Here is an 11,798-nt window from a genome sequence, read left to right on the forward strand (position 1 = left end):
GCTCGCAAGCATATAATGAGCCGAACCAAACAATGATTTCAAATTTTTATGCTAAACGAGGTTAATGATCTGAGGCTTAACTATCATACTTAATGAGTAAGTTTAACAATGATTTCAAATTTTCAAGCATATAATGAGTAAGTTTAACAAGCCTCTTAATGATTCGAGCACCTCGTTAGTCCACCCTGAATGAACTTTTGAACGGCATGATCGAGAGAGAAGGAGGTGAGACTTGGTCCAACGGCCCAGTACTCGATCGTACGTTACGTTCCACCGGCGGGTCCCCCGCGCGCGAGTTAGTCCGCGCAGGATGTCACGACGGTCCGCTCCCAAGTCTGTCTACTTTGTCCTTTGTTCCCTCCATGCCTGTCACCGTGAGCTTCCCTTCAGCGATGTCGTCCACAAAGAGGTAGGCAGGAAAAATTCAGCAACTCGATCGATCGGTATCGATAGATTCCGCGCGATAAGAGTGGACAACATCTGGTCAGCCTCATCGATCTTAGCCATTTCCTTCGTTCGTTCGTTCAAACCTGTCGTAGCTAGCTAGCTAGTCTGAGGCGCTGATCGAGCCCCGGCCGGTGCCGTTTCTTCCGTGCCGCCGCCGGCGACGATGAGGTGGTTGGAGAGCGTGAAGAACCTGTTCGCCGACGGCGGCTGCTTGCCTCGGCTCGGGAGGAAGGACCCCGAGGATCTGGACGACTCCTACCCGCCGGAGCCGGCCGGTAAGCGAAGATCGAGCATGCGCGCGCGCGCGGTTTCGCTCGTTTAATTCAATTCCGTGCATGCAGTCGCGCGCAAACAGTTGATTAATCTCGCTTCCGCCGTTACGTGCTCAGAGAAACGGAGACGGTCGCGCCGCGCCGCCGCCCCAGCCGTGGAGGACGAGCCGCTCACCGTGGAGGTGCCGGCGGTGGCGCTCAAGGAGATCAACGAGCTCACGGAGAACTTCGCCAGCGAGCGGCTGGTCGGGGAGGGGTCCTACGCCAAGGTGTACAAGGTCACGCTGCGGAGCGCCAGGCTCGCCGTGGTCAAGCGGCTCGAGAAGCCGTCCAAGCACGCCTCCAACGACGTCTTCCTCAGGCAGCTCTCCGTCGCCTCCAAGCTGCGCCACGAGAGCTTCGTCAGGCTGCTGGGGTACACCATCAGCGGCGACCTCCGCGTGCTCGTCTACGAGTTCGCCACCATGGGCACCCTCCACGACGCCCTCCACGGTACGGGGTCCACTGCAACTGGCTAGTAGCCGCCCTTCTCAGCCTTCTTGAGTTATTATGCTGCACTAACACACAGCGGCGGCGTCGTGGCATGGCAGGGCCGAGAGACGGCACGGCGGCGCGGGAGGAGGAGGACGCGAGGCCGGTGCTGAGCTGGGCGCACAGGGTGCAGATCGCGCTCGACTCGGCCAGGGGGCTGGAGTACCTGCACGAGAAGGCGTCGCCGCGGGTCACGCACAAGGACGTGCGCTCCACTAACGTGCTGCTCTTCGACGGCATGAGGGCCAAGATCGCCGACTACAACATGTTCAGCCAGGCCGCCGACATGGCGCGACTCAACCGCTCCGAGCACACGCTCGGATCATTCGGCTACCAGGCGCCGGAGTAAGTGCCGAACCCTGCCCTGATCTCGCCGCGCGCCGGCATACTCCTTACAGTAGTTATTACTTGTTCGAGTTTGATGAATTTGCTTGGCTCCTGAACTCCAATGCTAATCGGGCACCGAATGTTCAGGTACGCCATGACGGGTCTGATGACCGACAAGAGCGACGTGTACAGCTTCGGCATCGTTCTACTGGAGTTGCTGACGGGCAGGAAGCCGTTGGACCGGACGTTGCCCCAGGGGCAGCGAAGCCTGGTCAATTGGGTGAGCACCCAGCAATGCTATATTTTCCCTCTTCTCTTTTGGACTCCATTTTCCGTCTTACTAGAAGGTTGGAACATTCCTTGCTTAGTGGTATAGATATACGTACTAGTACATGATCATATAAAAGCTTACCAATATGCATGATCAAATCGTCAATTAGGGAGTCGGTTCATCGTCCCTACTTGCCAACCTAACAAACTGGCAATGAATCAACTGAGGGTTTATTCGTGGAAGGTTTAAGAGATTCTTGGCGCAGACTAATCGTTTTTTTTTTCTTTCTGAGCAAATTGTAATTTCAGTTCAATGCAACTAACTTCTAAATATGGCAGGAATTAGTTAACTTACAGACAAAATTGCATTATCCATTTTGTCCCCAAACAAATTTTCATTGTCTCCTTCCCCCGTACATATACCAGGCATCTCCTCTGCTGACTGAAGACAGAGCTCAGGAATGCATCGACCCCAGGCTCGGCAACCGGTACCCTCCTACCGGAGCTCTCAAGGTTATCTCTCTCTTCTCTCCATTAGGTTACATCTTGCATCTGTCACACCTGATACCTGATCTAACCCTGCAAAATGTGTTTCCCTGATCCACTGCAGCTGGGGAGAATTGCTGTGCAGTGCCTCCAGTACGATCCCACCTACCGGCCGTCCATGGGCACCATCGCTCGCGTCATCAACTACGCTGTTGTGCGAGACCAGCAGGGCGTGGTCTGATGATCGTGTGGGGAGAAGTTTTTTGCCGTTGCACGCCCTGTTGCCTGTATGTAGCAGTTGCCACGCAAAAGAAGTTTAGAGTTTTGGTTGAATGTAAGCTGTTTCCTGTCGACAGAAACAGTGTAGAACAATTTATCTTGGACGTTTCTGAAGCACAAGCACATTTGTATAGGTGGTAATGATAAAATGATCATATTTAGATTTTTCTTCGTGTTTTTTTTTTTTTTGCGTGGAGAAAGATTTATGGGCAGATGCTGAGCAGAGCACTGAGCTTGTCATGAAAATCAGTTGTGTAGTACAGTAGTTATTTAATGGTACAAATGGTCAGCACAGATGGATATCCTGCTGACAAAATATCCAGTACATCAGTTCTGCAAAATGAAAAAGGAGAAGAACTATTGTTTCGTATCAGTGAATTCGTATGGAATATGTGAAATATGCCAGCCCTCATTTGTTGCCCCAAGAAACTTGGGGTGAAAAAAGAAAGAAAGAATCCGATGGCCTCTTACATATAAATATATTTCCTTTGCTTTTACATTGTACACGAGTGTATGATTCAATCTACCATGCTACATAAAATGTGTGGTTCCCGGCAAAAAGAATTCTCTTCTATAACTACCTGCAGAACAAAAAAGGAAACAAGTTCATCAAAACTCGCGAGAATGAGATGCCATACATATTAACGAGTTTTATTGATGTGTGATGAATATAACACCAATTGATAGAACGAACAAAACGTTTTAGTTTTGTTGACCAACAAACATTACAGATTCTTAGGTTTATGTAACCCAAATCAGTTGGGAGTACCTTATGTTTTGTTTGGTCCAACAGTAGAATGGAAGTGCTTTCTTTTTTATGACAAACAAGCAATATGGAATATTAGGTTGCCGTAAGCCAGTAGAACCACTCTAGGTTACATTTCTCATTAGTATACTTGTTCGCATAGCTGAACTCTGACAAGTACCAGTTACAATGGCAGCAAAATGGTTGTTCATTAGACATTTAATTTTACTGTTGTGCCACCATAAATGAACAATTCCAAACTATTGTTTTCAAGGTTCAGACCATAATAGTTGTTAAATGCATGATTTACAAAGTAAACAAGTGACTTCTCTCATAAGAGTAGAACTGGGCGAACATGCTCTCCCAGCCCACCTGGGTACTCACGGTAGTATCTTCTAAATAAAATGCAATAGGTGTTACACCTGTTGATCGTTTTTTTACGAGGAAAGTCAAAAGTACGACTCACCTCAAGTATAATGTTAAGTAGGCAACAATGGTTTTCTATCATCATCAGTTGGGCCAAGGAGGCTTGCCTGAAACAATGGCAAGCAACGGAAATAAGTCAATAGAACAGAATATATATTTCTAAAATATACTTATCAAGCAATGTGGCACTTACATCATCAGCACCAGCAGTCATATTTACAAAAGAAGAGTCAGACAACCTGCCAAAAAAAATTATCAGACTAGATTTTCAGAAATATTTGCAAATGTCACAAATTCGTGCTAAGACCATTTATTATGCACATTAGAGCTAGCCGAGAGAATCAATTTAAAATTTAATTAACGCATGAATATAGCACCATGCCGAAGATACCAGACAAGAAATTCAACTATAACTACTCCAAGAACTTAGGAGGATTGTAAATCTGAACTCTGCCTTTTCAATGAAATGAAACGCAATAGTCTATTGTGTTTTCTCGAAAAAGAACTTAGAAAAATTGTAAGGTTGACACTTTAATACTTCACTTCATATGGCATTAAAAAAAGTAGAAAAAACAAGGCAAAAGGAATATTTACCTATGTTTCTCCAATTCTGAAGTTCCAGCTGGTTTGTCATCTTTGACTTTGGCTAGTGGAGAGAAAAACTGAACAGAAATAGCTTTTATATAAGTTCAGTTAAGAGTAAGCATCAACTCGGCACAACAAGCTAAAGAATAAAAAAAGAACAATCACCTGGTGCATTGAAATAAAGACTATTGAGATGCCTAGGAGAAAGTTAATAGTCAAGGTATGTCCCAAAAATGCAGCAGATGCTAGACCAGTGAAAATTGTGGCCACTGTTGATGAGTACTTCTTCAAAATTGTATCTGCAGTATGATCTCAGTTAATCATTCGGAAATATGATATTATGAAAGCATGCAAAGAAGTGTGTATACAGTCTGAGATTATGATTCAAGGTTAGGTAGAACAAAATATGTATGAGAGTTATATGTATATCATCCATTACCTGCATACTTGAAGAAGAACGAAGAGAGTATTCCTTGTGCGGCATTGTTACAAATGAGAAAAATTGTGGCTCTTGAATGCCCTCGAAGGATATCAAAACTCTCTGGCCCTGAAAACAAATCGGGCAAAGTTATATCGTACACAACTTGTGCTGCAATAGCCAATAGATACAAGAAAACATAAGATGTGCCAGGCCATTCATGACATCATTTGTGTTCAAAGAAGTAAAAAATAACAAATGTACAAGAGCACATGGCTCAAGTTCCCGGTTTCCGATCTTATAATATTTCTGTAGGATCTATGATGCTCAAGCCATAAGTTCACAGCAAGACATGTTGATCAATATATCAAGCACTAAGCAGCCATCTAATTGCCTTTGCTTTGTAACCTCACGGGGAAAACAGAAACACCATGCGGTTTACAATGTTCATGTAAACCTAAAAACTACTTGGAAAATATCATATAGAATCCTATTTTCCCAGGCACACTCATATTGAGCTTTGAGCATAACAGCCATATTTAGTACAACAGTCATAATGTATAACAGTCATAAAGTAAGTTTTCATATCATATGTGTTTACCTTCTAGTATGACAGTCCCTAGGATGCCAAGGAAGTTAAAAAATGCACCATATCCATACAGAAACACATTCTGAAAATTATATTAAAGAACTGGCGTGAATTAAAGAGAAAAATGACGGATGAAAAAGTAAATGGGTAAAGTGCATATCTCATATCAGTCTGACGAAAGAGCAAGAAGCCAAGCCTTTAGCTGAAATTACCTGCAGATAGATGTTTGTGTCGAACTGGCTTTTCAAGGCATACTCATTGTAGACAGAGGCAAATGATGGGACAGTGACCTACAATTTCACATGAATACATATATGCATGAACGTTGGTCCAATAATGGTTCAGTCATTTGAAGCAACATAAATACAGCGCAAACAGTTCAAGAAACTTACAAATATTAGTGTGTATATGTATGCAATTGCGGTGACAGGAAGACCAAAAGTTTTGGCACCCTCGGGCATTGAGCGTAGTTGATTCACACTGATTCCAATAAGCAACAGAGCAAGGGCTTCCCACTGATGTCCATCAGAGGAGAAAGAGGTCATATATCAATATCATCAACAGCATATGAGTGACAGAGTTTTGCCGAACACATACTTTTGTGCGCTAGTTCTTCCTACATTTGATTTTATTGAAGTTGCACCTATTAACAAGGTTCATTTTTAACAGATTCAGAGTCACAGCTGATTTGTCAACTACCATCGGTAACAACTGATATTGGCAAACAGGGAAAACAAAACTCTGGAAAAAATGTAACTTGCCTAATGATTTGAAACTTCTAACAGAGTAAAGATGTAAATTAAATATAATATATTCCCATAAGAAACCATTAATAGTTTTTCTACTGAAGAAGACCTAAATGAGGTAAATTCTCAGATGCACACAGCTGCAGAGTCAGTATAATAACCGTAATAATTATCCTTAATGAAGATACATAAATAGTAGCGATGCTAAACCCATGCTCACCTGAATTATAGAGAATTTCCTTCTCATTATCAATTTTAGGAGGACAGCTATGACAAGGACCTGGATTGTATAGCAGCAAGTATGATATCAATAATTTTACATTTGCCAAACACGTGCAAGCATACATCCTCTGACACTGCATGGTTAAGCACGAGAACATGGAAATGCACGAAAAATGAGTACCTTCAGGTTGCTTAGCATCTTCACAGTCGAGGGGTTGAAGTATAACTGCATAGTAAGTATAACAGCATTTTGTTTAGATAATGGAAGAATTATTTTTGGCCTCTGCGTCTAGGGATGCACACAGCCAACAGAAGTATAATACTTGTAACTAAGAACCATAGAAAATATTGCATGATGTATGGATTTAGCATAGAATAATATAAACCACACAGGAAGGCAGCAAAGGCGCCATGTCCAAACTAAAAAATGGAAATTCTGAAGAAAAGAAAAAAAGGATAGATGCATTGAGCCGCACTCCTAATATAATGGCTTTGGTTTATTTCTTTAAATAATTTCTTTTATCCCTTGCTTGCCAATGCCAAGTAAAAGAAAGAAAGACATAACTAAAAGACCTATAGAAAATTATGTAAAGACAAGAGTTCCGATAAAATGGTACCAACAAAAATTCCTGCTGTCTGGCTGATACCTGTTACCATCAGAATTTGAATCCAGCTGGTTGAACATTCAATTAGATGTGGCATTTTTTAATTCATTAAGCAAAACACAAGGTTTCATCCCAATTTGCTTCCAAAGAAAGACCAGAGACTCTTCTGGTCATTAATTTACACTATCATACTTAAAAATATGCATACATTTTATAAGAAATGTTCAATAAAGTATATACCAAAAATATACTGTAAGCTTCACAAATATCAAAAGTACCAAAATGTTTGATGAAGAAAACTAGAGAATATAAGTAAACATCACAAAAGAATGAAATTTCAGCTAATTCAATGAACTTTTACCTGCATGGTAAACTTTAGGTAGTTGTTGATGGCATATAGTAGAGCAGGAATAGCTAATAGTACATTGTTACGGGCTTCCTACACAGGAAAGGGAATGACGAATAAAATAGTTATATGACATGTCAAAAAGTTATAGGCATGTAATAAATAATTAAATAAATAGAATAAAAGACATGTGAATGCAAGTCAGTTGGGCCCAAATACAACAGAAGATATGAGCAACACTTACTCTACCTACATGTTGGTGTAAAATTAGCAGCACAAGTAAGATATTTTAAATTTAGTGCATGTTGAGCACTGTTCAAGGCATCAACAAAAGAGTGCAATATCTTCTAAAAGATAAATCACCTGTACAAAGGTCGAAAGCGACAGAAGTGGCTTCTCCCCAACCTTCTGTTTTCTAGACTGTCAAATAGAAGAGCAACAACATTAGGGGTACCAACTCAAGCGCAACAGATCACACAAAAAATTGTCATGTGTAAATCCCCTACAGCTTTGCTATCTTGCTTGTATAATGAAAATGAAATTTTAGTTCCTACAACACTTTGATTGGCAGTTGGCGGAATTACCAACAATGCACAAAAAATTGATGGTCCATTGCAGAATACAAACACAAATAGTAACTAATGAAAGCATGGGTCAGCAAGAACTAACCTGGATTATTAGCATTATGATAGCAAAGAAAACTTTTGCAACTTCCGTCAAAAAGTTGACACTCATAGGACTGAACTTAAACTTCCCATCAACCTTGCACATAAAGACAAGGATAGGCTGCAGAGCAAAGTAAATAATTAGCAAAGTTGTAAGTTTTCTGCAATAAGATACATTATACATTTGCTACCTATTTGTCGAGAAATCAACATTAAAAATGTACAGACAGTCATAGATCTGTTTAGAATTTACTTTAGTAGAGGTTACCAGATCTGCCAAAGTGCCAATAACATTTTTGAAAAATGGTTACTATTTTAAGGGAAATAATGGTTTGAATCTGATGGCAACACTAGAGAAGAAATTCTGGAGATGTCTGCCATATATTGGAAAAAATGGTTCCCGGAAATTGGGCACAAGCAAACCTAAAGTACTGCATGTATCTTCATTTAACCCATTCTCTACCAGGCGAAAACTGTACTGTATCAGGACAATCACATAACATGGATATTTATTCTTATTCTCGTGTCACATTATTTTCAGTAAAATTACGCCAAACTCAATCCCATCCAAACAGGCATTGTTTAGACGACACGAAGTTAAACATCAGCATCAAGACAGAAATACCTGGAGGCCGACCAAGACGCAGTCCCCGGACACGAGGAGGAATGTGAGCACGCGCTGTTTGGACGATATCTTGCTCTTGTGCTTGTCATATGCCCTTGATATGCTCCTGGGGCTCGGCGCCACCACCTTGGAGTGGCAGACGCTGCATTCCAGCGCCCCATTCCTCTGCATCTTCTCACGCCAACCAGGACCAGCAGAACCACAGACAGCACCGGCAAGAGATATGTATCACTCTATAGCCGTGACATGTAATGGTTTCCCTGCGCACACCTGTAAGAAAAAATCGTGTGTACTAGCTCAGAAATGAATTTTAACAAAAGTAGCATTGCAGTGAACATACAGAACACGTAGCAACTTCAAAGCCAATTTGAGCCCCCGACAGCAGCTAGCTAATCCACGACGGATCATAAAACCGCTAAAAATGACGCTAAGACAGCTAACTCACTACCAAATGCAAAGCAGCCGCGTGCGGCTACCCACACCACTGGATCACAGGGCCAGGCTACTCGAAACAGGTTCCGAAGTCGCAGGAATGAGTTGAACGACGAAGAGGTTCAATGAACGCGTGCCCGCGACTGTACCTCGGAGGAGCTGGGATCGGCGGGCGGGATCTAGCCCCAGCTGAGCGCCGGGCACCGGGCGAATCTGGCACTGCCGGCTCGGCGCCGTCGGGTTGCTTCGGCTCCGCTCAAGGCAAGCGCGCGAGCGTCTGCGTGGATCACCGGCCGGCGGGTGGCGCTGCGAGATCTCGCGTTCGGGCGAGGCCGGAGGGAGCAGAGAAGGGAGGTGTGAGCGCGGTGATGCAGGGGAGGGGAGCCAAGGGAAGGCGGGTGCTGCAGACTTGCGTTTATTTGTTTTTGTTCTTGGATCTTGGTAGCCTTCCTCTGCATTGGAGAAATGCTAAAAAGCCCCCGAGTTTAACATATTTTTTAATTATGGATTTTTGCCTTCCGAGCACCAATAATCCTTTTATTATAAAAAAATCGTTTTTCATAAATTCTGAATATGAAAGAGTAATTCTAAATCTAGTCAATGGGAAAGTGCAAAATCTTAGTTTCAAATAGTACTAGTACTTTGTATTCCGAGCTAGACAAAAATAAAAATAAAGTATGGATCTAAAAATAGTGAATAGAGAATATTCTTAAAACTTAATAATTATCAGATTTTGTCATGTTTGCCTAGCCCAAAATTAGAATACTTTGGCATTACTATTTCGCATCCTTGTAGGACACATAGTTGACTACATCTACTCCCCTCGGTCCATAATAATAACCCGGGATTCACTACAAAATTAGTAGTATAAACCTGTACTAAATCTCCTGCACTTTCGATGGATATGAGGGAGTAGAATTTTTTTCATGATTTTAAAAACTTCAAATTTATCACCTTTTTTCATGTTTGTGTAGCCCAAAACTAAAATAGTTTGGCATTACGATTCACATGCTTATAGGATTCATGATTGACTAAACTTACTCCCTCTGATCCATAATAACGATCAAAGAATTAGTATAAAATAAGTAGTACAACTATGTAATAAATCTCCGATACTTATGATGGATTGGAGGGGTAGAATTTTTTTCACAATTTATTTGAACTTATAAATATAATTTTTAAAAATAAAAGAATCACTAGAGCTAGGGAGCCAAAGAGATTTAATCTTTCTTGCACTATACATACTTATTTTTTACTAATCTGATTTACTACAACCTACTCTAAAATCCGATATCGAGCATGTTTGTGCCCGTTACTGCAAATACGAGGTACCAGAGGGAGGGCGGTGTAAAAAGAGAAACACGCACATTTGCAACGTGGGTTGTCTAAGATCTGACGTCTTCCTGGCATCCAGGTGAGTCGGGTACCCTGTCGCTTTTCGCGTCAGGTTCCAGTGCTTCGTAGAGAAGTGCCAGGCTTCTTCTCTGACCTTTTGCAGCACGTTGCCAGCGAGCATTGCCGTTCCGAAGATTTTCAATGAATGTTAGGTCCGAGACCATGCACACGCTGACACGCACACTACCGGTGCTACTGGCACTGCTCCGTAGGGATATTCTAGAGTATATCCCGTTTATTATTTGTTTTTCTTTTGTAGGAAATAGCACAGACACACTACAACGCTAGCAAACGACATCATCTAATTTGGATCGGGAGCTCATCCACTTCGCCGCCTGGATCTGATTTCCTTGGAGCTCTCATGGCCGATTTGCTTGGTCAACTTTTACCTAATATCCTTAGCAAGGGCAACCCTTCTTGAGGGCGATTCAAAGGACCTTAAAAGCAGGGGAATATGAAAAACACAAGAATAGTATGCCATAACATGTGAAAATGTTACAAGAATAAAAAACACAGAAATTAGTTGTACAAATCATTTGGTTACACCACAGAAAGAACGCATGAATTTCTATAGAGATTGAGTACATGCCATAGTTGCCATAAAAGTAAGGTTTAACCTCTTGCTAGAAATCATATGTTATTGTAGTATGGAAAAATAATTTCATGGTAGTTTTGGAGGGTTCAATCTTTTGAACCAAATGACTTTCTACACTACTTAAAAAGGAGGAAGATGTTCCTTATTCTGCCCAGCAGCAATACGTCAAACGTTTGGTCGTCGTCTCGTCGTACTCCCGTTCCGCACTTGGGCCGCGTCGTCCTTCCCGCAAACGTTGCCGTGGGCCGTGGCTTCGTCCTCCCGCAAACGTCGCTGCATTCAACCGACACAGCGCCCCCGCCTCCCATCTCTCTCTCCCATCGTCACGCAACCCTAGCACCGAGCAGCTCTCCGCCGCCAGTCTCGCCTCCTCGCCCAAGTCGCCTCGCGCTGGAAAAGTTCCCGCAGTCTCACCTCCTCGTTGCCGGACTCCCGACCACCGAGCGAAGCGCCGCCTCTATACTCTCTCCCCAAGAATCCAGCCACCTCTCCTCTCGGCCTCTCCAGCATCCACACCTTGGTGACGGCCCTATCGGCCTCTCCCCCACATCCGGGGGCCCTCACACCTCCTCCTCCAACGCCTCCGGTCGTCACCGTCTCTACCGCATGGATCCGGCGCCATCGCCTCCCCCTCGACCGTCAATAATCCCCCTGCTTGTCCCTGTTCACCACCACCCGACGCCCTCCATAGATCGTGACCAAGAGGAGCAACACATACCCTCAAAAAAAGAGGAGCAGCACGGAGTCAATCTGGGCATGGAGGCCCAGATCCGACCTCCCCCTCCCCCTCCT

General features: G+C 43.1%; 2 protein-coding genes across 2 annotated transcripts; one reads left to right on the plus strand and one right to left on the minus strand.

The window, feature by feature from the left end:
• The first annotated feature begins 361 nt into the window (after nt 1-361).
• On the plus strand, nt 362-2,779 carry LOC127335355 (PTI1-like tyrosine-protein kinase 3). The gene is made up of 6 exons (XM_051361999.2): nt 362-722; nt 837-1,211; nt 1,310-1,595; nt 1,725-1,857; nt 2,274-2,360; nt 2,458-2,779. Exons 1-6 carry the CDS (start codon nt 611-613, stop codon nt 2,572-2,574), a joined length of 1,110 nt encoding a protein of 369 aa, XP_051217959.1. The 5' UTR covers nt 362-610; the 3' UTR covers nt 2,575-2,779.
• Nucleotides 2,780-3,060: 281 nt separating this feature from the next.
• Nucleotides 3,061-9,426, minus strand: LOC127335354 (CMP-sialic acid transporter 4). The gene is made up of 16 exons (XM_051361998.2): nt 9,166-9,426; nt 8,585-8,854; nt 7,964-8,080; nt 7,658-7,714; nt 7,310-7,387; nt 6,525-6,569; nt 6,342-6,401; nt 5,768-5,890; nt 5,588-5,665; nt 5,388-5,457; nt 4,808-4,915; nt 4,534-4,667; nt 4,378-4,445; nt 3,977-4,022; nt 3,824-3,890; nt 3,061-3,193 (listed from the first exon to the last, which is right to left on the minus strand). The coding sequence occupies exons 2-15, from the start codon at nt 8,753-8,755 to the stop codon at nt 3,837-3,839; spliced, it is 1,209 nt and encodes a 402-aa protein (XP_051217958.1). The 5' UTR covers nt 8,756-8,854; nt 9,166-9,426; the 3' UTR covers nt 3,061-3,193; nt 3,824-3,836.
• Between the last annotated feature and the right edge of the window lie 2,372 nt (nt 9,427-11,798).

Source organism: Lolium perenne, chromosome 2, assembly GCF_019359855.2.
Source record: "Lolium perenne isolate Kyuss_39 chromosome 2, Kyuss_2.0, whole genome shotgun sequence".
NCBI lineage: Eukaryota > Viridiplantae > Streptophyta > Magnoliopsida > Poales > Poaceae > Lolium > Lolium perenne.